We start from the raw sequence: 24,341 nt of genomic DNA, 5'->3' as shown, positions 1-24,341 counted from the left end.
GTGTTTCAGCAGGAACTTAACAAAATCCTGCATGTCTGCGATACATCTGTAATGCACTGAGTTTGATGGAGATGAAGTCGAATATTTCTGAAAGTATTTCTGAATATGATTTCAATCGATTTCTGCATATCTGGATGAATGATATGAACATTGCTTTTCATATTCCTTTCGATAGGGATTTGACACAACTTAACATAATACCATTTCACAAAGCATATAAACTTGGCATTCGACAAAATTTATTGACTTCTAGCCATTTCTTGATGTTTAAGAGCAGTAGAATATACCATTCAGCCCAATTTGCGAAATGAGATGAGTACAGAGAGAATGAAGGAGTACAGCTCGTTACACTTAACTACCGTAGCTAATGGTTCTGTAGAAGCATTACTCTGGTGGTAAGTGGCTTTTTGTTAGCTAACCTTCTTCACTTTCTCGTTCAGTCTACTACACAAAAAATCCAGTGAGTGAAAGAAACACATTAACTTCCATTTCATGAAACAATTTTCCCCTACTTCAAGTGTGAAAAGAGAAATCCAAGGTAGGAAAAGATTATGTGTAACTTCAAAAATATTGTTTCCTTAACAAAAGGAAACATGCAAACACACTAAAAAACAAAAAACAAAAAAGCTGGGACCCGCAAAGGAATTATACGAATGGGGCGGAAAATGGTAGATGTATTCCACATGTACCGAAAAATAAATGATTACATTTTAAAAGAAACAGGATATAATTATTCAAGAGAAAGAGCTTCACAAATTGACTCCTCAAATCACGCGTTAGTCCACCTCTGACCCTCATGCAAGTAGTTACTCGGCTTGGCACTGATTTACAGAGATGTAGGCTGTCCTCTTTAGGGATAACGTCACAAATTCCGCCTAACTGGCGCGTTACATCGTCGAAATCCCGAGCTCGTTGGAGAGCTCTGTCCATAATGTTCCAAAAGTTCTCAATTGGGGAGATATCCAGAGACATGGCCGGCCAAGGTAGGGTTTGGCAAACACGATGACAATCAGTGGAATCTCTCGCCGTGTGCGCGCGGGCATTATTTTGCTGAAATTTAATCTCAGGATGGCGTGTCTTGAAGGCCAACAAAACGGGACGTAGAATATCGACGTATCGGTTTGCTGTAATGCCACGAATGACAACAAGAGGAGTACCGCTATGAAAAAAAAAATACCAGAAGCGGCACACCCAGACCATCTCTCCTGGTTCCCAAACTGTCGGCGACAGTCAGGTTGGTATCCCGCGTCCTGTCGGGGGCATCTTCATAGTCGAGACACGTCTTCGTTGGTCACCAGCCTCAATTCTTAGAGGGACACGTGACATAATACAACTGTACTCCAGTCAATGAGATTCCAGGACGAAGACATGTCTGGGGACATGTTACACAGCGATAGGATAACCAACCTGACTGCCGCTCGCTATACGGCATGGTAAACAGGAGTGATGGTGTGGAGTGCCATTTCTTTTCATAGAGAACCCCTTTGGTTGTCATCAGCGGCACCCTTACAGCACAGCAGTACGTCGCCGATATTCTATGCTCCTTTTTGCTGCCCTTCGTGGCAAGCCATCCTGGGCTTACATTTCAGCAACTTAATGACAACCCGCACAGGGCGAGAGTATCTACTGCTGGGCTTCGTGCTTGACAAACCCTGCCTTGGCCAGCAAGATCGCCGGATATCTCCCCAACTGAGAACGTTTGGGACATTATGGGCAGAATTTTCCAACCAGCTCGGGATTCGACCATCTAATGCGCCATTTAGGCAGAATTTGCCACGATGTCCCTTATGAGGACATCCAATAACTCTGTACATCAATGCCAAGCCGAATAACTGCTTGCACGAGTGGCAGAGGTGGACCAACGAGTTACTGACACGCTCAGTATGTGAAGCTCTCTTGAATAAAATATATAATCTTTCTGAAACTGTAATCATTTGCTGAGCTGTCCATGTACATCAGATCTCCCGATTTACGTCCCATTCGGGTAACACCTCCGTGTTGCGTCGTTTTCTTTTTTTTTTTCTCTTAGAGTGCAATACGATCATTGTAGTGGCCGTGTGTTAAAATGTTTGCATCAAGAATATGTATCACAGACGCATAGACCAACTACATCAAAGGCTATGGAGACTCAAGACCTACAGTTCCTTGTTCTTTAAGTACTGATAAAGGATCACCTAGAGAGACAACAAGCACTTGCTTTCGTAACATCGAGAAATGGAAGCATGCAACATACCGTAAACAGCTGATGGACGTCCTTCAGTAGTAAGTATCATTAGGCTAAGCTGTGGCAGCGTGGGTACGTCCATGTTTGGAATTTTATGGTACTAATATTGCATGTCGGCTCCCTTCAACAGGGGCTGCTAGAGAAGCAGTACTTTAGTAAATGGGACAGAGGTCGGCGCAGACCTTACGTAAGAGCCATCCGCGGCTCCACCGGCGGCGGAGCATGTTGAGAGCCACTACGACAGTGGGAGCTGACACGACTCACATGTGGACCATTAATCACGGGTAATGGCTGCGCCCAGCGAGCAACTGGAGCCGTGCTCAGCGCGGCGGCCGCTTGCGTGTCTGCCCGGCTGGAATTGGCCAGCCGCCCTAAAAATACTCGCAGCCGCGACAGTAAACATTTAATTAGCAATTAGAGGTCTCTGGAAAATTTCTTTAAGTCGACAGCGCGAAACGTGCGTTCACATCATGATTACCCCGTTGTTGAACACATACTTTATCAGTTACGACTGAATTAATTACAAGTTTCTGGGTTTAGACATGAAACGTATCGTAAAATGCAAGCTTTAGAGCCAGAAAGATTAAAATTGCGAAAATTGACAGATAACCCAAGATGGTAAACTGAGCCACTGCGCACAACGAAAATCTAGTCACACGGACCGTTATTTGGAATATAATTTAAGTCACCATGCACTGCAAAAACTTGGGTTTATGAAGACGTTAGCAGAAAGGACTAGGATAATCTGTTAGCACGGAATGGTTGCAAAGAAATGGAATATATCATTCTTCTCTATTGAAGAATGAGTATTCGTTCATCAACATAAGGAGGGTGCTAAGCGGTCGCGAAGAGGCTACAGTTACATTCAAGTATCTCCTAAATCAGAGGTCTTACTACAATGAAGAGCCAAAGAAACTGGTACACTTTCCTAATATCGAGTAGTGCTGTACCACGACGTGGCAGCCGGCGGTTCTAGGCGCATCAGTCCGGAATCACGCGACTGCTACGGTCGCAGGTTCGAATCCTGCCTCGGGCATGGATGTGTGTGATGTCCTTAGATTAGTTAGGTTTAAGTAGTTCTAAGTTCTAGGGTACTGATGACCTCACATGTTAAGTCTCATAGTGCTCAGAGGCATTTGAAACATATGAACGAGGTGGCATGGACTCTACAACAGTCTGAGGTAGTGCTGGAGGGAATTGATACCATGACTCCTAGAGGGATGTCCATAAATCCGTAAGAGTACGAGGGGGTGCAGATCTCTTTTGAACAGCTCGTTGCAAGGCATTTCAGATATGCTCTGGAGCCACTCCGCAGCAATTCTGGGCGTGTGGAGTGTTGCATTTCCTGCTGGAATTGCCCAAGCTCGTCTGAATGCAAAATGGACATGAATGGATGCAGGTGATCAGGCAGAATGGTTAAGTACGTGTCACCTATGAGACTCGCATCTAGACATCAGGAGACTCATATCACTCCAACTTCATGCGTCCCACTCCATTACAGAACCTTCACCAGCTTGAACAGTCCCCTGCTGACATGCAGGGTCCATGGATTCATGAGGTTGTCTCCATACCCGTAGACGTCCATCCGCTCGATACAATTTGAAACGAGAGTCGTTCGACTAGGCAACACGTTTCAACAGTCCAATGTCTGTGTTGTCAGGCCACGGTGCGGCGTAAAGGTTTGTGTAGTGCAGTCATTAACGGTACACGAGTGTACACGAGTGGGTCTTCGGATCCGAAAGCCCATATCGATGATGTCTCGTTGAATGGTTCGCCTCCTGACACTTGTAGATTGCCCAGAATTGAAATCTGCAGCAATCTGCGAAAGGATTTCACTTGTCTCTTGTTGAACCATTCTTTTCAGACGAATTTGTTTGCAGCATCTTTTTCCAGTCGCAGCGATGTCGGAGATTTGATGTTTTGCCGGATTTCTGATATTCACGGTACACCCGTGAAATGGTCGTACGGGAAAATCCCCACTTCATCATTATCTCGGAGGTGCTGTGTCCCATCTATTGTGCGCCGACCATAACACCACGTTCAAGCTTACATAAATCTTGGTAACCTGCAATTGTAGCAGCAGTAACCGATCTAACAACTGCGCCAGACATCAGTATGTAGGCGTTGCCAACCGCAGCGCCGCAATCTGCCTGTTTATACGGGGTGGTAGATTTATTGTGACCAGGCCAAATATATCATGAAATACGCATCAAACGAAAAAACTACAAAGAACGAAACTCGTCTAGCTTGAAGGGGGAAACCAGATGGCGCTATGGTTGGCCCTCTAGATGGCGCTGCCATAGATCAAACGGATATCGACTTCGTTTTCTTTTTTTGAATAGGAACCTCCATTTTTATTACATATTTGTGTAGTACGTAAAGAAATATGAATGTTTTAGTTGGACCACTTTTTTCGCTTTGTGATAGGTGGCGCTCTAATAGTCACAAACGTATAAGAACATGGTATCACGAACATTCTGCCAGTGCGGACGGTATTTGCTTCGTGATACATTACCCGTGTTAAAATGGTCCGTTTACCAATTGAGGAAAAGGTCGATATCGTGTTGATGTATGGCTATTGTGATCAAAATACCCAACGGGCGCGTGGTATGTATGCTGCTCGGTATCCTGGACCGCATCATCCAAGTGTCCGGCCCGTTGCCGGATAGTTACGTTATTTAAGGAAACAGGAAGTATTCAGCCACATGTGAAACGTCAACCACGACCTGCAATAAATGATGGTCCCCAAGTAGGTGTTTTAGCTGCTGTCGCGGATAATCCGCACATCAGTAGCAGACAAATTGCGCGAGAATCGTAAATCTCAAAAACGTCGGTGTTGAGAATGCTACATCAACATCGATTGCACTCATACCATATTTCTATGCACCAAGAACTGCATGGCGACAACTTTGAACGTCGTGTACAGTTCTGCCACTGGGCACAAGGGAAATTACGGGACGATGACAGATTTTTTGCACGCGTTCTATTTAGCGACGCAGCGTCATTCACTAACAACGGTAAAGTAAACCGGCATAATATGCACTACTGAGCAACGGAAAATCCACGATGGCTGCGACAAGTGGAACATCACCGACCTTGGGAGCTTAATGTATGGCGCGGCATTATGGGAAGAATGATAATTGGCCCCCATTTTATCGATGGCAGTCTAAATGGTACAATGTATGCTAATTTCCTACGTAATGTTCTACCGATGTTACTACAAGATGTTTCACTGAATGACAGAATGGCGATGTATATCCAACATGATGGATGTCCGGCACATAGCTTGCGTGCGGTTGAAGCGGTACTGAGTAGCATATTTCCTGACAAGTGGATTGGTCGTCGAAGCACCATACCATGGCCAGTACGTTCACCGGATCTGACGTCCCCGGATTTCTTTCTGTGGGGAAAGTTGAAGGATATTTGCTATCGTGATCCACCGACAACGCCTGACAACATCCGTCAGCGCATTGTCAATGCATGTGCGAACATTACGGAAGGCGAACTACTTGCTGTTGAGAGGAATGTCGTTACACGTATTTCCAAATGGATTGAGGCTGACGGACATCATTTTGAGCATTTATTGCATTAATGTCGTATTTACAGGTAATCACGCTGTAACAGCATGCGTTCTCAGTAATGATAAGTTCACAAAGGTACATGCATCACAATGGAACAACCGAAATAAAATGTTCAAAGGTACCTACGTTCTGTATTTTAATTTAAAAAACCTATTTGTTACCAACTGTTCGTCTAAAATTGTGAGCCATATGTTTGTGACTATTATAGCGCCATCTGTCACAAAGCGAAAAGAATGGTACAGCTGAAACATTCATATTTCTTTACGTACTACAGGGATATGTAATAAAAAATGAAGGTTCCTATTTAAAAAAAAAACAGTTGATATCCGTTTGACCTATGGCAGCGCCATCTAGCGGGCTAACCATAGCGCCATCTGGTTTCCCCCTTTCCCCCTTCAAGCTAGACAAGTTTCGTTCTTTGTAGTTTTTTCGATTGACGCTTATTTCGTGAGATATTTATCACTACGATCCTTTTTTTTTTAAGAAACACAGTGAGCTAAAAAATTCCACAGAAATTGTGACAGAAGTGGAGATTCATTTCCGTCTGATGATTTAACATTTCCTTTCCTCAGTGGAGCATCATGAGTGGCGAGTACAGAATAGCTCCTAAATTTCTCTTGCTGGCATATAAAATTTGCTTCTTTAACATAGAGAAGGTGATACTACTTCAACTCACTAACATTCTCATGCTTTTGAAATTTCAAGAGAATTCTGACTGTAGTTAAAATTATCTTGAAAAAAGATCATTGCCAGTTTAAGGAAACATCTACTTTGATCACTTAGGTTGTTACATATCCACAAAAGTTTTCCTTTCATCGGGTATCAACGGCCTTAAAAAGAATTTTGTTCCATTGAAAAACCTGTAGCTACGTCTATCATGATAGTAAAAAACGTTTTACATATCATCCAGATGTCAAAATAATTTTCATGTGCTATCATTTGCCTAAAACCTTTACGAAATTTAATAGATATTGTGAATGAATTATCCTTGCTGTAATGCAGTGCAAGCGAGCGGCAGAGATAGTGCCACATAAAATGGAGTTTCTCGAGGTTGGAGACAGATATAGTCTTCCCCCCAAATGTAAAGAAAAATTCGATATTAGCTACATTTCATACACGGCAATGTATAACCTAATGTGCACCAAACATAAACTCATGACTACAACTATTTTTTACTGCAAATCATCCGAATTTTGTGCAGTGATTATACAATTTCCAAATATCATAGTAACTGAGCTGACCTATGAGGATATACATAACAAAAGAATCAAAAATTTTTAGCAAATGATTTCTGCATGATCGTTTGAGAAAGATTAGAGCAGCCTCCGCTGCGCAGTTTAGCGAGTCGGCCATCTGCCATGCTGAAGTGGGCAAAAAATGTTTCTATCATTCTGGCTAGGCAGGTGGCGCCTGTCCGCCGCCGTTGGTGGAGCCACCCGGCTGCCACTGTGTGCTGACCCAGTATGACACTGGGATATTCTTCGTGCTGTTTCGTGTCACCCACGCTGGCAGCCACTGCACTTTCCTTGTGTGCGCAACCTTTAAGTTTAGTCAGAATGAAATTTTAACTCTGCAGCGGAGTGTGCGCTGATATTAAACTTTCTGGCAGATTAAAACCGTGTGCCGGACCGATACTCGAACTCGGGAACTTTGCCTTTCGCGGGCAAATGCTCTACCAACTGAGCTACCCAAGCACGACTCACGACACGTCCTCACAGCTTTAATTCCGCCAGTACCTCGTCTCCTACTTTCCGTACTTAACAGTTCTTCTGCGAATCAGGAAGAACTAGCACTCCTGAAAGAAAGGATATTGCGGAGATATGGCTTAGCCACAGCCTGGGGGATGTTTCCAGAATGAGATTTTCACTCTGCAGCGGAGTGTGCGCTGATAAGAAACTGTTCCATGAAGTTTCTTTAAGGTGAGTGTTGCGCTACAAAGTTTCTGAATGAAGAAAAGCTGCAAGTGGATGTATGCGAGAACTTTTGTGTTGCTTTCCAGAGGCCGGCATTCTTTTTTACAAGACTTGGTAGTGCACACAGCTTATGGCCTTGGCGCAGTGGTAACACCGGTTCCCGTCAGATAACCAAAGTTAAGCGCTGTTGGGCGTGGCTATGACTGGGATGGGTCACCGTCCGGGTTAGCTATGGCAAATGGAGGGCACTCAGCCTTTGTGACGCCAATTAAGGAACGACTTGACTGAGAAGTAGAGATACCAGATACGAAAACTGACAACGACTGGAAGAGTAGTGTACTGATCACATGCCCCTCTGTATCCGTATCCAGTACGCCTTAGGGCTGAAACTGACACGACAGGCGATCGGTACCTTTCGGCTTTTAAGGCGTGTTAGAATGGTGTTTGTTTTTGCTTTTGGTAGCACACACAGTTCGTGAATATACTACCTCAGGGAAGGAGTGAATGAGCGTCCAAAGAATTGTGATAACATGCGGTCATTTTTGTACTGACTATCTCTTTCTAGCAAAATGTTATTAGTCAATATCGAATCTTGAGTAGTTCTCGAGAAGGCGTTTGGATTAACTGTAGGCACAGATGCCGAAACGCTAATGCGCGTGGAAACCTACCTTCAAGTCCAGCGAAAGCTTCAGGATCGATGTGAGTGATTTGGTTGCCATCCAGTTCCAGTGAGTTCAGCAGCGTCAGGTGGGAGAAGACGCGACCCGGCACCTCCTTCAGCATGTTGTGCGCCAAGCCCAGAGAGTCCAGGCTCCTCAGCCCTGCAGGCAGAATGGAGAAACTAAGATGAGCATATCTTCCGGCCTCATCAATGTGGTGCGTCAGTACCGGCGGACAACTCACCATTGCCAGCTAAATTTAGAGGACACTGTTTACAACGAGTAGCTATCCAGCGCAGTTCTATTTTCATTAGAGCAAAGACCAGTTATACGCTATACGGTAATATACCTCAACAGTCCAAAAAAGTTTCTAGACTGCATTAATAAAAAAAGGAGAAACGTTAAGATAGTTATAATGTTTCGGGTGTTCTACATAGTGTCACTTGCCCCCCTCCCCCCCCTCCACCCCCCCCCCCCCCCACACACACAGAATTTTCATACAACCATGTGAAACTGTCAGAAAAGTCTTTCTTTGCAATTTGTGCAATTCGCTCAACACACTGATTTAAATATCGTCTATGTCGTCAAAATGTTCTCCTTTCATATGAATTTCTGCACACCAAGATCACTCGTGAAGACTTTTTTCAGAAAAGAACTGTCCGCGTTTTGCATCACAATCAAGTCACAGGAAAAATCCACTCGTCGTCGTTTGATCAGAAGGCAAGTGTGCGGGCCAAACATGGCACACGTTTTTCTCTTCTTCAAAACGTTCTGGAGAATTTCTTGAACATTTTTGCCTCATTCCGATTTTTGATACCATAACTTTGACAAAATAGAGCCACATGTTCACACTTCTCACTCCCAACTGACTGCTCGTACACACAACTTTTGTTTTATTAAAGTTTAAGCTGCCACAGTACTTATTACGCTGACATGATTTATGCACTAGAAATAAACTCAGTCTACCAGCTTTTCGCACAGACCACTATTACAACCTACATCTATTTGAAACTGCTTACTGTAGCCAAACTCGGTCTTCTCTGCAATTCTTATCCCCCCAGAACTTCCCTCCATTACCAAATTGAAGATTCCTTGAAGCTTCAAGATGTGTTATATCAACCAATCCCTTCTTTTAGTCAAGTTGTACGAGGGCTATTTTTGTTCTCAATCTCCGATCACTTTTGAAAAGAAAACCACAGGGAAAATCAGAAATATTTTATTTGAAACGTTCAGCTACACCTTGCAGCTGCTTCTTTACATTGTCGTCATTTCTACAGACATATGTCGTAGTATCGTACCAGCTGTCCAACACCTTCGTCATAGCTGGCAGCAGCCTGTGCTCTCCGCCAATTAACTAGCTGGTCTACAGCTCGTTGTCTGTGCCAAAATGCTGTCCTCAAAGTCAGCGGCTCGTGTCAGCAAAGAGATGAGAATCAAAGGGAGTCAACTGCGGTGGGTTATCAAAAACTTCCCATCGAAAACGGTGCAGCAGCGTCGTTGGTGCTTGCAACAGTTGTGTGCGAAGCGGCATTGTCGTGAAGAAGGAAACACGTGACGGTCATGTTATATGGGCTGCATGAAATTAGGCGGAATCCCTCAGCAGACACTTCATACTTGATGGAAGGCTCTATTGTTCTTAGCATCTCTACATGTTCACTGTGCACTCAGAACTGAAAACTGCCATGTTACGCGATCGATGGGCATACTGGAGACACTGTACAACATATCTGCACAAAGCTTCACAACATTTTCACTATGGTTTTAATTCTGCGACCGAACTGAGGTTAACAAGAAATAGTCTCTATAAGCGAAATTCTTTTATTCGCAATTATATTTAGTACCTGCTAAATAGTTATCTGATCTATCTGTCTCATCTTCGATGTTTTTCAGAACTTCAACATTTCAAAAGCTTCAATTCTCTTCTGTTCAGGCCGGCCGGTGTTGCCGAGCGGTTCTAGGCGCTACAGTCTGGAACCGCGCGACCGATACAGCCGCAGGTTCGAATCCTGCTTTCGGCTTGGATGTGTGTCTTGTCCTTAGGTTAGTTAGGTTTAAGTAGTTCTAAGTTCTAGGAGTGGTGACCTCACATGTGAACTCCCGTACTGCTCAGAGCCATTTGAACCATTCTTCTGTTCTGAGCCGTTCATCATTCACATTTCACTTCTTTTCGAGGGTACAGTATACACAAATACGTTGAGAAATGACTTACTAACAGTTAAACTTATGTTATAGTCGTAAGTTCATATATTTACATTTCTCAAAAATGTTTGTCTTATTGTCTATCTTTTATACACTGTCCACCTCGGCCTTCGTCAGTAATTTTGCTGTCCAAACAGCAAAACCCCTTAGGGGACTCATTTTATGTGCGTGCGTGTTTTGACGTTTCTTTGATCTCTTATCTGCCTGCCTGTGCATTTTCAAAGGCCAGTTCACATTGAAACGTCCCCTTAGAAAAAATATTGAATTACTGTGCTGATAAACCTCTTACATTATTTGATTTTCAAACAGCGGAGCAGAACTGAACGTACTCAGACATTTCGCTCTTTACTTATTCTGATTAACGCTAAACTGACACAATATTTTTAGCGCAACGCAATCTGACTTTCAAAAATCCCTACAAAAGAATGGCCCTGACTAACATTACCCTATACGTTTCACAAATCACTTACCTCACACAAATCTTCGTTACTCGAACTACTGCAATACAGCGAGCGCCACTACTGCCAGCTAAATAAAAGATTCAAACTACTGAAGGCACTAACTACTGATAGGCATAGTTAGCAAATGAAAGATTTTGATAGAGAAAAAACAATGTATTTACCTTAATAGTGTTCAAAGTTCATAATATATAGCAGTTCATGACATCCAGTCTTACAAATTTACTGTCTCTGATGGACACACGTCCAGATCATCCGCTCTCAAAACTCCGCCATCTCTCTCCCCACATCCACTACTGCTGGCGGCTCACCGCCAACTGCGCAACGCTACGCGTTGTTAACAGCCAACTGCCCAACGCTACAATGGCGAGTATTACAACAATGCCAACCAGCCACAGACTGCACACAGCACAGCCAGTGATTTTCATACAGAGCGCTACGTGGCGTTGCCAATGTAAAAACCTAAACAACCTACTTACAACATGTCTGTTCCGTAAAGAGTGATTGCCAGCAGTTTGGTCAACAGTCAAGGCATGAATGTATACCCTGATAACAACAAGGCAAAGGAAAGGATGACTGATGGATATGCCACTTTCCCGTTCGCCAATAGGCCCTTAGGCCCTTCTGTCTGGAGTTTGAGAGGAGTGACCTGAGGTGTCAACAGTCTCTTAAATCGAATTACTATTCCAGTCTGAGGAACTTCCAGAGGAAATGATCGCATCATCGGCAATAGGAGGGGATCGAATCACAATGACCACCAACCAATTCTCTCAATCTTGTCTAACAAACGGAAAGAAAAAAACAAATAATATGTTTTCGATCAGCACCTTGCTACTCATTAGTGTTACCCGTGGAAGAAGGTAAGAGTTCTGTTGAGGTAAGTCCGTTCATCATCCAGTAAAATGTGGACGCAATTCCAAGTTCAGTGAAGTCATTCTCTCGCCCATGCAATGGAACTTTGCTAACCGGGACAGTATGTGCGCTTCAGGCTCAAAATCTTTGGAAGCTATACTCCCCTACGGACATCCAATTCGAATAGAAGCCCCTTGCATACTGTAATACTCACTCTGTTTTGTTACCACTTGGTTGCTTGATGGGCGGACCAAAGGATGAATCTTAGGATATCTATATGATTAGAGCGTAACAGCAATCAATAAAGTTACGAAGGGCATAGACAACAATTTACATACTCTATTTCTCACATTCGATCGAGTGGGGCAGCGGAATGTGTAAATTGCGGTAGACAGCGAGACTGCACGTCCATTTCCCCAGTTGCATTATCTCCACAGGAGACCACGACACTTCGTCGTGAGAATGCCCTGTGTATCTCGATAAGCAGTATATTCAGGAGATCTGAGTCAGAACGGGGGTTTCACTTACTGTTGCTGAGCAAATATTTGCCATACGGAAGCATTCCATGACACCGTCCGTCAATTGGGCACTGTCTTGGCCGCATCACGACTATAACAGGATATGGCCAAACAGTTCTTCGATCACCAGCTCAACGTCACAATGTTAAAATCCCTGAACACGTATTGGAACGTAATCCATCTGAATTTGAATCGTGTATTCAAACGTATACAAAACCAGACGTTCCAAAGCTGCCAAGGAAGTCGCCAAAAACGAAACTACTATTTGATATTCCTAAATATAGCCATTATTCGATGGAATGTATGCAGTATCAGGTTACGGAGGGAAAAACTGCAGCTGCTAGTAAGTTCAGAATCCCCCACACTTCTTCCCAATGCATCACGACCTTCCTCCCGAAGAGAGAACTCTGCCTGACGGGGGCGTAACGAGGCTCATCTGAGACAACGTCCATAGTAACATCATTCCTTTGAAATACTCGGCTGTAAGCTCTTGCTGTCCATATTTTCCTTCCAAGAATTATATTTCCTCCTTACAATAAACCACAGACCCCCGTCGGTCGTCCTTACGTGGGCGGATATACTAGAGCTTATCGCCCAGGTCACAACATCTGTTTTTGGTGGTCGGTCTTTCAAATGACCACCACTCCATCTCGGGGTCTCCCAGAACGTGTGTAGGGCGCCTGACCCTATCAGGTATTCTGGACCAGCTTAATATCGCTTCCAACAACACAAGCGAGTCCACATTTCTTTCAGATTCTGCACATTTGCTGTCACATTTGCAGCTCACAGCTTGTTCACCTTCTAGAGTTGTCTATCATGCAGACACATACCGTCGAGAAACCATGTCCGATGCGTAATTCACGTGGTGAAGCACATACAATCCATGCGTAAAATGACTTGGCAGCCGTGTAAAGCTGACTGGGAGCTTTACTCTGTATTGGTGACCTTTGACAAAAAACGATTACGCAGCAGTGACGTCCAGGTAGAATACATTACGGAAGTGATCCTCTCAGCCACTGAACGTTCCACTTCTAGAACGTTTTCCCTCCTGTGAGAAACCCCAGACCCAACGGTGGAGACCCGTGTAAAATAACAACAGATGGGCGCAAAGAGCCGTGGAATTATTAGATTACTAGAGATAGCAAAAGAGCCTCTTGGATTTCATTCGTCAATCCTCTTAAGTGTTTTACTTTCTTCTTTCTCAGGAACAATGTTCGTCGTCTATCTGGCAAAATGTCTATCTTACAATACCCGGTAATGAGCGGAACGTTAAGACCTCTGTGAAGTGCAACCCCATGGTGCTGGAGATTTCTTCATGATTCACTATAACATTGTTTGCAGAACGAAGTGTAGGTGTCAGCTTCACGTCGATGATGAAGTTATCAGTGGCTGATCATAGATCGTATTGCGGGGACAAAGGAGCGGAATTTTCAAAGCAACCATTGAGGCATTTACTTTCATCGAAATCGAGAAACCACAGGAAACGTAAATGTGATGACCAAACGAAAATCTGGAGTATCATCCTCCAGATTGCGAGTCCAGTATACTAACAACTACGACGCTTAGCTCGTTACATCTTGGTTGGTTGGTTGTTTGGGGAAGGAGACCAGACAGCGTGGTCATCGGTCTCATCGGATTAGGGAAGGATGGGGAAGGAAGTCGGCCGTGCCCTTTCAGAGAAACCATCCCGGCATTTGCCTGGAGTGATTTAGGGAAATCACGGAAAACCTAAATCAGGATGGCCGGACGCGGGATTGAACCGTTGTCCTCCCGAATGCGAGTCCAGTGTCTAACCACTGCGCCACCTCGCTCGGTCGTTACATCTTCGCTGAATATTTGTGTAATGTAGATGACTACAAGGAGTGTTGTATTTGAAATGTTGGGGATACGTATGGAACTGAAAGGAATTGAATTGATCTGTATTACCGTTAATCACAGACAGGATCTCAAAATGCTAGTATTGCCACCCTAGGGACTATGAACAATACTGTCCTGCACCTAGCTCCATGTAAGACAGCAGAGAGGTTTGGAATTGAGCTCAGCACGTTAGAACACAATGAAAGACGTGCACTTCATTCACCATTGAGTGCTCGCATTTCATATTTCTAATCCCAGCATTCTGGTATTCGGTAAAATAATAATTCTGGCAATATTAATAATTTCTGATTTATTTGACGATTTTTACAGCTTGTCTCACACTGATCTGCGAGAGGATCTTGGCGCTAGAAATTTTCTTTATTTACGGGCGAGGGCAGCAGTCTTCCTAGCAGCTATGATGGCTTCCCTTTTCCCATCCCTTTTCCGATCGCTATGGTAGCACGTGGTGTCGTTTGAACATTCAGTAGTGGCTAATGTTTCTCCTGTTCTAAGTTCCCCAACCTGCCTTACCAACCTTGTAACTGCTATTTCTGCTCGATTTTAACGCCGCGAGGTCGCCTCCCTGTGAAATTCCGGCCCTATGATTGGCCAGTTCAGGTGTGCGCCCATTTTTCGCGGGTGGGCGCCAACCGCCCTCCGCGGATGGGTAGTGGACAAAGGGGCAGGAGTCCAGTTCTAGTGTGACCGTGCCGGAAACCGGAGGTGCTGCTTCCTAGGAGATGAAGTTCGGTAAGCATGAGGGCAGACGTGCACTGTAGATTCGTGCCCTGCGGCCCAGAGGAAACCTTATAGGTCATTGTGAATAGTTTCACGTCTCGTGGGTTTCATTCCTATAGTACGGGAGGCTACCTAGCAATTCACGCACAGTAGCATCGTTCTTAATCTTTGCTGATTCATGGTGGTGGTCGTTGCGTGCCCGCAACCCCCTTCCTTTAGTGTGTTGGATTCCATTTCATAATACGGCGATCGTTACTAAAATTCCTTTCCTCCTGCTATCGTGGCATGTTATGAACGTGCGTTGGGGCAGGTTGCTGAACTCGAATCTTTCTTCCCCCCACCCCATTTGGTTGTATTATTGTTCCATTTTCAACTGTTTAATAAATGAGTCCTTTAGCCTTACATTCTCCCTTTCATTACGTGATATCACCCCTAGTGTCACAGAATAATGTGGAACTATAACGTTTTCTATAAGGTCGTGCAGGTCTCGCACCATTGACGATAGGATAATGATTCAATATCACGCGCCTGGCACGACCATTGCACGCATGCCACCGATAACAGTGGTAATCATGTTCAATTATTCCCCATTGATAAACTGGGAAGTCTTCACGGCTCAGTGTGAGTACGTGAGCACTAAATCCACTTGATGTGGTGGAAGTTCAAAAATGGTTCAAATGGCTCTGAGCACTATGCGACTTAACTTCTGAGGTCATCAGTCGCCTAGAACTTAGAACTAATTAAACCTAACTAACCTAAGAACATCACACACATCCATGCCCGAGGCAGGATGCGAACCTGCGACCGTAGCGGTCGCTCGGCTCCAGACTGCAGAGCCTAGAACCGCACGGCCGCTCCGGCCGGCTGTGGTGGAAGTAGTGGCTTCTGTTTTACCTTGCTGGTTTAGACAAAAATAACAAAAATCACAGACGTTATAGCAAGGAATAGTAACCTGAAATTAACGAGCCACCGCTTTCAACAATCTAACGACCAGAAATCTTCCTCAAATATTTTTTCAACGTTTGTTAAATTGAGGCTCTCAGCGGATTTAGTATCACTTGATTTGTGGATAAGCAATACAGCACCTTGATCATTTAGCGGTATGTACACGTGGTAAGTGTAATTCAAACATTGTCAACAATAAGTTATCTCGCTACATTTACGCAAAATATCTTCGACCAGTATCAAAATCTTCCTAACGGCTACGAACAAGGAGTAGCATTTATATTCTTACAATGTGTTTTCCCCTCTCAGCTTATACACTTTCCTCGCAGCATTTCCAATTCAGCGAACAGACCTGGAGCGAGCCTGTGCGATCGGTCTTAAGTCCGCCAGGGAATTTAATCTTACCTGCTTGTGCCGAATCTCCGTCCTCTGAAATTGCATTCAACTTCGGAAAGAAGACGAAGTCCACAGAGACCAGGCCCCTAGAATTGGTAGGCTGATGAGATACTTTCTGCCTCGTGACGGCCACGAAAGCTGTGGATCGGGAAAACCCGAAAATAGTGTTTTGAAAATTTAGTTGCAGTTGTGACGAAGAGAATAGTATGTGTATTTATACTGTTTCCTACTTCAATATACGAGTCATTATTGTAAACTCATGTATTTTATATACAGATTAATATCGCTCCTGTCTGACTTGCTAAGGTCAATTTACCGCTACTTGCAGGAATCAACCATCAAAGCAACGTTGTGGGAAATTGTTCGCTTTTATTTTAAAATCTTTGTTGTTGATCGATCGTGCGTAACGTAGCTCTTGGGACTATCAATCACATAATATAAACCTGATTCCCATATTCTTATTAGATGCAAATCATATCAGGATTATCTGTGTGGGGCTTTCATATCAAGATGTTGTTGTTGTTGTCGTGCTCTTCAGTCCAGAGACTGGTTTGATGCAACTCTCCATGCTACTCTATCCTGTGCAAGCTTCTTCATCTCCCAGTACCTACTACAACATACATCCTTCTGAATCTGCTTAGTGTATTCATATCTTGGTCTCCCTTTACGAGTTTTACCCTCCACGCTGCCCTCCAGTACTAAATTGGTGATCCCTTGATGCCTCAGAACATGTAATACCAACCGATCCCTTCTTCTAGTCAAGTTGTGCCACAACTCCTCTTCTCCCCAACGCTATTCAATACCTCCTCATTAGTTATGTGATCTACCCATCAAATCTTCAACGTTCTTCTGTAGCTCCACATTTCGAAAGCTTCTATTCTCCTCTTGTCCAAACTATTTATCGTCCATGTTTCACTTCCATACATGGCTACACTCCATACAAATATTTTCAGAAAGGACTTCCTGACACTTAAATCTATACTCGATGTTAACAAATTTCTCTTCTTCAGAAATACTTTTCTTGCCATTGCCAGTCTACATTTTATATCCTCTCTATTTCGACCATCATCAGTTATTTTTCTCCCAAAATAGCAAAACTCCTTTACTATTTTAAGCGTCTCATTTCCTAATCTAATTCCCTCAGCATCATCCGACTTAATTCGAATACATTCCATTATCCTCGTTTTGCTTCTGTTCATGTTCATCTTATATCCTCCTTTCAAGCCACTGTCTATTCCGTTCAACTGCTCTTCCAAGTCCTTTGCTGTGTCTGACAGAATTACAATGTCATCGGTGAACCTCAAAGTTTTTATTTCTTCTCCGTGGATTTTAATACCTACTCCGAATTTTTATTTTGTTTCCTTTACTGCTTGCTCAATATACAGATTGATAACATTGGAAAGAGGCTACAACTCTGTCTCACTCCCTTCCCAACCACTGCTTCCCTTTCATGTCCCTCGACTGTTATAACTGCCATCTGGTTTCTGTACAAATTGTAAATAGTCTGTCGCTCCCTGCCTTTTACCCCTGCCACTTTCAGAATTTGAAAGAGAGTATTCCAGTCAACATTGTCAAAAGCTTCCTCTAAGTCTACAAATGCCTTTCCTTAATCTGTTTTCTAAGATAAGTCGTAGGGTCAGTATTGACTCACGTGTTCCAGTATTTCTACGAAATCCAAACTGATCTTCCCCGAGGTCGGATTCTACTAGTTTTTCCATTCGTTTGTAAAGAATTCGCATTAATATTTTGCAGCTGTGAATTATTAAACTGATAGTTCGGTAATTTTCAAATCTGTCAACAGCTGCTTTCTTTGGGATTGTAATTAGTATATTCGCCTTGAAGTCAGAGGGTATTTCGCCTGTCTCATACATCTTGCTCACCAGATGGTAGCGTTCTGTCAGGACTGGCTCTCGCAAGGCTGTCAGTAGTTCTTATGGAATGTTATCTACTCCCGGGGCCCTGTTTCGACTTAGGTCTTTCAGTGCTCTGTCAAACTCTTCACGTAGTATCATATCTTCCATATCTCTTCATCTACATCATCTTTTTGCAAATTGTCCGCATACCTCTATGTGTTAATTGTGGTGCTGCGTTCCGGAAAGTCGATGAGCAGCGGGCCCTTGCAGTCAAGTAAAAATGTCAACATGACTTTCCCGGAGTTGCTGTGCCTGTTGTTTCGACTATGCGGCAGAAGTATCACTGTGAAGCACTTACACATCCCCCACACAGTCTCCATCTCTCGTCATGAGATTTCCATACTTCTGGAGCCCGGAAGAAAGATATTCGTGCCCGTCGTTTTCCTTCGGCCAAAGAGGTATAGGCCTGCAGACAACTGCAATAATTTTCCCTGAAGAAATTCACGATTTCCTCTCATTGTGGGATAAGGGTATTAACAGTTAAGGCGATTACGTTTGAAATAAGAAAATGTCGTGCGACTAGGGCCTCCCGTCGGGTAGACCGTTCCCAGGGTGCAAGTATTTCGATTTGATGCCACTTCGGCGACTTGCGCGTCGTTGGGGATGAAATGATGATGATTAGGACAACACAACAACCAGTCCCTGAGAGGAGAAAATCTCCTACCCATCCGGGTATCGAACCCAAGCAGTTAGAATTGACATTCTGTCGCGCTGACCACTCAGCTACCGGGGGCGGACACTTTTGAAATGATACACAGTTTACTTACTGTTTTTTCCTCTGCCTTATTTTCATTTGAGTGATCCTTATAAAAAGAAGGGAATGTGTAAAGAGACGGTTCGATGCAAGAGTGTGTCTAAACATCCTAAATAAGTAAAAAAAAAAAGTAAAAAATATTTTTACCTCATGGAAAGCAAAATGTTTCTTTGATACTGTGGTATTTTCACGAAAATACGCATATATTGAACAATAATGTGTACCACTTCTTTCTGAACCTTTTTAAAAATCGCTAACGGGGACAGACAGTCGAATATTATCCTTCACATTCACAATGTAGCGGTTTATAACCTGACAATAAACAATGTCTGCAGTTCGTCTTCACTAAATTAGATTTGTAATACCAAGTGAGGTGGCGACTCGCATGCAGAACTGATTTTCAGATCCATGCCATCCATCCAGACCTACGTTTTCCGGATGCCGCAAGGGTTCCTTTGGAGAGAGGTGACAACCGATTTCGACGGTCATTTATGGTCCGCTTATAATGAACTTTGCGTAGACAGTAGGTTAAACTCCAGTCTACTTTCCTTGCTTTTGAGGTTAGTATTTCCTTTGACTTCAATCATAGAAATAGCTAAATGCAATAATTTAATCTGAATTGAGTCTGTTGTTGAAGCTGATACGAATGTGACATTTAATATAAATATTTTGTAACATAAATTCAAATTTTTAGATAGAATTGGAGTTCATCGCTGCCAATAATGTCATAGTTTCCATTGTGTTACAAGAGCGAGTAAACACCAACGCTGGGATGCACATAATATCTTTGACTGCCAAAACAGAGTATGCTAGTATTATTTTACTTGTTGCTTTTCCTATGTCACTTTTTGCATGCCTCTCACCACGTCCAGGTGGAAGAGGAAGTCCATTGTCGTATCTAAGATCATACTTTCAAGTAAAAGGACATGAAACCGGAGGAATGCTGCACGTTGCGCTAGCAATATCGCTACTTCATCAACTAACATTAAGCTAAGCCGTGCCCAATGGTTTCTTTGCCGGCGCCCGCTTATCGGACGCTGTCGGTGTACCGGTGTTATTGCCAACGTGCCCACTTGCGGTGCTCCGGCTGCTTGTTCCTCATATTGCCGCTTAGGGGCCATAAGCCCGCTCATTTGCGCCGCAGCCGCTTATTGCTGTTCCCCTGTTTGTTGGTGCGGTGACTGTTATTACGTACTGCCCTTTACAGTATTTGCCCCTTCGCCCGTAGTTTCTTCGGATTAGGGTTGGCTCGCTGTGTAACATGGTACATTAACGCCGAACTATGTGAGACATGACACTGCGTAATATGCGGCGATCTTAAAATGGTCGTAAGGTATGAGTGATGGAAACGAAGATGACTGCAAACCCGATACCTAATGTTTCAGCCGGTGTACCGGAAAAAGACGACGACTCCCATCGCGGCACTGTATTTAAACCTCTATCAAGGAAGTTTGAATGTCAGAAATCACATCCAGACTCTAGCACATTACGTGAGCTGCAGTTTGCCCAGCCCTCTCTGACGAAAGACTTCCTCAGTTCTTGGAGGAGTTCAACGCGTATAGTGAGTTATATAGCTTGGATCTTTTATCAGGAATGTATGGAGCGAGACAACAGACGTGGTCTATTTGTCGACCGTCTGCCATATGTAAAAGAAGAGCGATTGAGAAACTGTAGTTTATTTCGTATTTTACAAATAGATGTCTTGCACGAGCTAAGATGTATTGGCGTGTAGTCTCCAATTTCTTTATGCACAGATTATGAACCAAAAGCCTCACAGATAGAGGGGCGTCTTGTGTCGAAACGCGGCCAACACGGAACTTAGTGCACCATTCCATAACGGTGGCTTCCGACAGACACACTGCCCTATACACATTCTTCATTCTCCGATAGATGTCTATCGCTTTTTTTCTTTAGGAACCTAAAGAAATAACAACAGCACGCTGGTCCTGTTTGGACGCATTTGGTAATAACGTCGCCACAGTCCACGTTTCCGCACGCACGTGGGAAAGACACGAATGCTACCCTAGACCCAGCCTACATGTTGTTGGTTATGTACCAGCTTGGGAACTGCACTACTTTGCTTATGCACTGCAGCAACGCTCTGAAACAGAAGGATTCTGATCCTCCCTTATATATTTAAAAATCGATTGCTATTCTGTTATTATTAAGAGTATATATGCCAAGAGAAAGCATAAAAGCTTTAGTTCGTGCGATAATTTAATTTTTTATCTTTGCAACATGAAAAAAAGAGCTCCACAATTTATACACGAATGTAACTTTTTATGAGTAAAATAACTACGACGTGAAGTGTTAAACTTCTCGGTACCTCATTTCCATAGATAGCAGCAAGCTGTTCGTGAAATATTTCAGTTTTTTCTCAGAGCACTAAGTTTTTCTTAATTGTCATGATCACTGTGAAGTAATTAAATATTTCTTTACAAAACGATACCCTTTATCTTTTTGTTGATGTCATTGTAGGTCATCCATAGGTAACCTGTTTAATTACGGTTGTGAACCGAAATACATTGTGAAACGCGAATGAGAAGTTTGTTATGGAAAATGTTTCACTAAAATATACTAAATCGTCGTCAACGCTTTCCCTGAACGAGCATTATTTTCACTGCTTTATGATTTGTGGCCGGCCGGAGTGGCCGAGCGGTTCTAGGCGCTACAGTCTGGAACCGCACGACCGCTACGGTCGCAGGTTCGAATCCTGCCACGGGCATGGATGTGTGTGATGTCCTGAGGTTAGTTAGGTTTAAGTAGTTCTGAGTTCTAGGGGACTGATGACCTCAGAAGTTAAGTCCCATAGTGCTCATAGCCATTTCAACCATTTCTTATAATTTGTGGCATGCATCCATTTTCCACACCCGCCTATGTAAATAGTGGGATTGTACCCATGTCCCGCCTGAGATACACGATACTCTAATACAGCGGTCTAAGACGCTGCAGTCATGGGCTGTGCGGCTGGTCCCGGCGGAGGTTCGAGTCCTCCCTCGGGCATGGGTGTGTGTGTTTGTCATTAGGATAATTTAGGTTAAGTAGTGTGTAAGCTTAGGGACTGATGACCTTCGCAGTTAAGTCCCATAAGATTTCACACACATCTGAACATTTTTGAACAGGGTGTACATAATTGCATTATTTCACAAGAACCAAACGTTGTACAGATATCATACTATGTCATTTTGAAGAGAAACGCTGGAAGTATGATTTTTTTCATGTATAGAGCCACAGCGTAGTTCGGTAATTTGCCGATAGTCACCGCTAGTCGCAAAGATGGAGAGTTCAGGTGCGGAGCGAGCTTTCTGTGCGTTGGAGTTCCCCGAACACTCGGTCTCACTCCGTGTGACTTTTTCTGTGGGGACACATTAAAGATCTGGCGTACGTACCGCCTCTACCACGTGATGTAGCAGAGTTCCGGGAGAGAATACGGGTAGCGACTGCCACAGTCGACAATGCCGTGGTGGTACGGGCATGGCAAGAATTAGATTACCGTACAGACGTCTGCCGGTTCACTCATGGTTCGCATATCGAATGTTTGGAAAAAAAACTTTCAGAGTATCTCTTCAAAATGCAATCTGTATGACATCTGTACAATAAATAATTGAAAGTTTTCATGGACTTCATGTACACCCTGTATTTAGCAAACTTTTTATTACTAGTACATAATATATCACTACACGCAGGCGTGTGAGGCACTCGTAACCCGTGGAAGTGGTTGCATCGGTAAGGGCATCCGGCTAACTACAACTGTGTCTGTATACTTATTCTGCAAGCCAGCGCATGGTGCGTGGTGGAGGGTACCCTTTACCACCATTAGTCACTTACTTCCCTATTCCACTCGTAAACAGAGCGAAGGCAAACGACAGTCTATATTCCTCTGTTCAAGTCCTAGTTTCTCTTATATTCTTGGTTCTTACGAAAAATGTACGTTGGTGGGAATGGAATCGTTCTGGAGTCAATTTCAAACGCCGATTCTCTAAATTTCTCAATAGTGTTCATCGAACAGAACGTCGCCTTCCCTGCAGGGGTTCCCGCTGGAGATCCTGGAGCATCTTTGTAATACATGCGTGTTGTTCGAATATACCGGTAGCAAATCTGGCAGCCCTCACTGAAAAGCTTCGATGTCTTCATTTCATCCGACCTGGTGCGGATCGATAACACTCGAGAGCAGTACCCAAAAATGAGTCGATCTAGTGTTCTTTACAAATGAATCACACTTTCCTAAAACTGTCCCAATAAACCTAGTCGTCCATCAGTCTTCGCTACTAAATTCCTTACATGCTCGTTCCAATGTATATCGCTTCGCAACTTTACGTCTAGATATTCAGTCGACGTGACTGCATCAAGTAGCCCACTACTAACACACTACTCGAACATTACGGGTCTGTTCTCCCTACTCATCTGCATTGAATTACATTTTCCACATTTTGAGCTAGCTGCCATGCATCATACCAACTAGAAATTCTGTCTAAGTCATCTTGTATCCTCCTGCAGTCATCCAATGACGATACCTTCCATACATCAGAGCTTCATCAGTAAACAGCCGCAAATTGCTGCTCACCCTGTCAGTCAGATTATGTATGTATACAGAGAACAATAGTGATCCTATCACGCTTTACTGGAGCACTCCTAACGATAGTCTTGTCTCTGAAGAACACACGCTGTCCAAGACTTAAATTTTCGGAACTTCTGGGAACCAATTCCGAATGCTCGGACCTTCTTACAATCTGCAATTGGGCATCGGGCCAAACGCTTTTCGGAAATCTAGCAATAAAGAATTTACCTGTTGCCCTTAATCCGAAGTTCATAGGAAATCATGTGAGTAAAGTGCAAGCCGAGTTGTGCACGAGCGAAGCTTTCTAAAGCCGTTCTGATTAGTGGACAGAAGATTGTCCTTCTCGAGGAAACCTGTTGCACTCGAACCGAAAATATATTCAAGAATTCTGCAACACAGTAATGTTAAGGATATTGGTCTGTAATTTTGAGGGTCCGTTCTTCTGCGCTTCATATATACGGGAGTCAACTGTGCCTTTACCAGTCGCTTGGAACTTTGTGCTGGGCGAGAGATTCGCGATAAATAAGGGACCAATGCCGTGAAGTATTGCTTGTGAAACCGAATTGAGATTCCTTGCGGACCAGGCACGTAATCTGTTTTCGACTCAGTCAACTGTTTCTCTATGCCAGGATTGTGATTATAATGAAAGACAAACAGGGTTGAGTGATATATGTTGCAACGCGAATATTTGATGAATGCACCAAGAGAGATCTGTACAGCCTTCCAAGAGGTCGGGAAAGACCGAGATTATGACCTTATAGAATATAAATATATGA

At 43.6% G+C, this 24,341-nt stretch overlaps 1 protein-coding gene across 2 annotated transcripts in view; it reads right to left on the bottom strand.

Annotated features, from left to right (window-relative positions):
• The window catches only part of LOC126175555 (slit homolog 2 protein), a 632,187-nt gene that overhangs the window by 274,121 nt on the left and 333,725 nt on the right, over nucleotides 1-24,341 (bottom strand). For both annotated transcript variants that reach the window (XM_049922402.1, XM_049922404.1), the window contains one exon: nucleotides 8,387-8,539. In XM_049922402.1, the coding sequence (XP_049778359.1) occupies nucleotides 8,387-8,539 (153 nt within the window). The remainder of the gene's footprint in view (nucleotides 1-8,386; nucleotides 8,540-24,341) is intronic.

Source organism: Schistocerca cancellata, chromosome 3 (assembly GCF_023864275.1).
Source record: "Schistocerca cancellata isolate TAMUIC-IGC-003103 chromosome 3, iqSchCanc2.1, whole genome shotgun sequence".
Lineage (NCBI taxonomy): Eukaryota > Metazoa > Arthropoda > Insecta > Orthoptera > Acrididae > Schistocerca > Schistocerca cancellata.
This window is presented reverse-complemented; position numbering and strand designations above follow the sequence as displayed.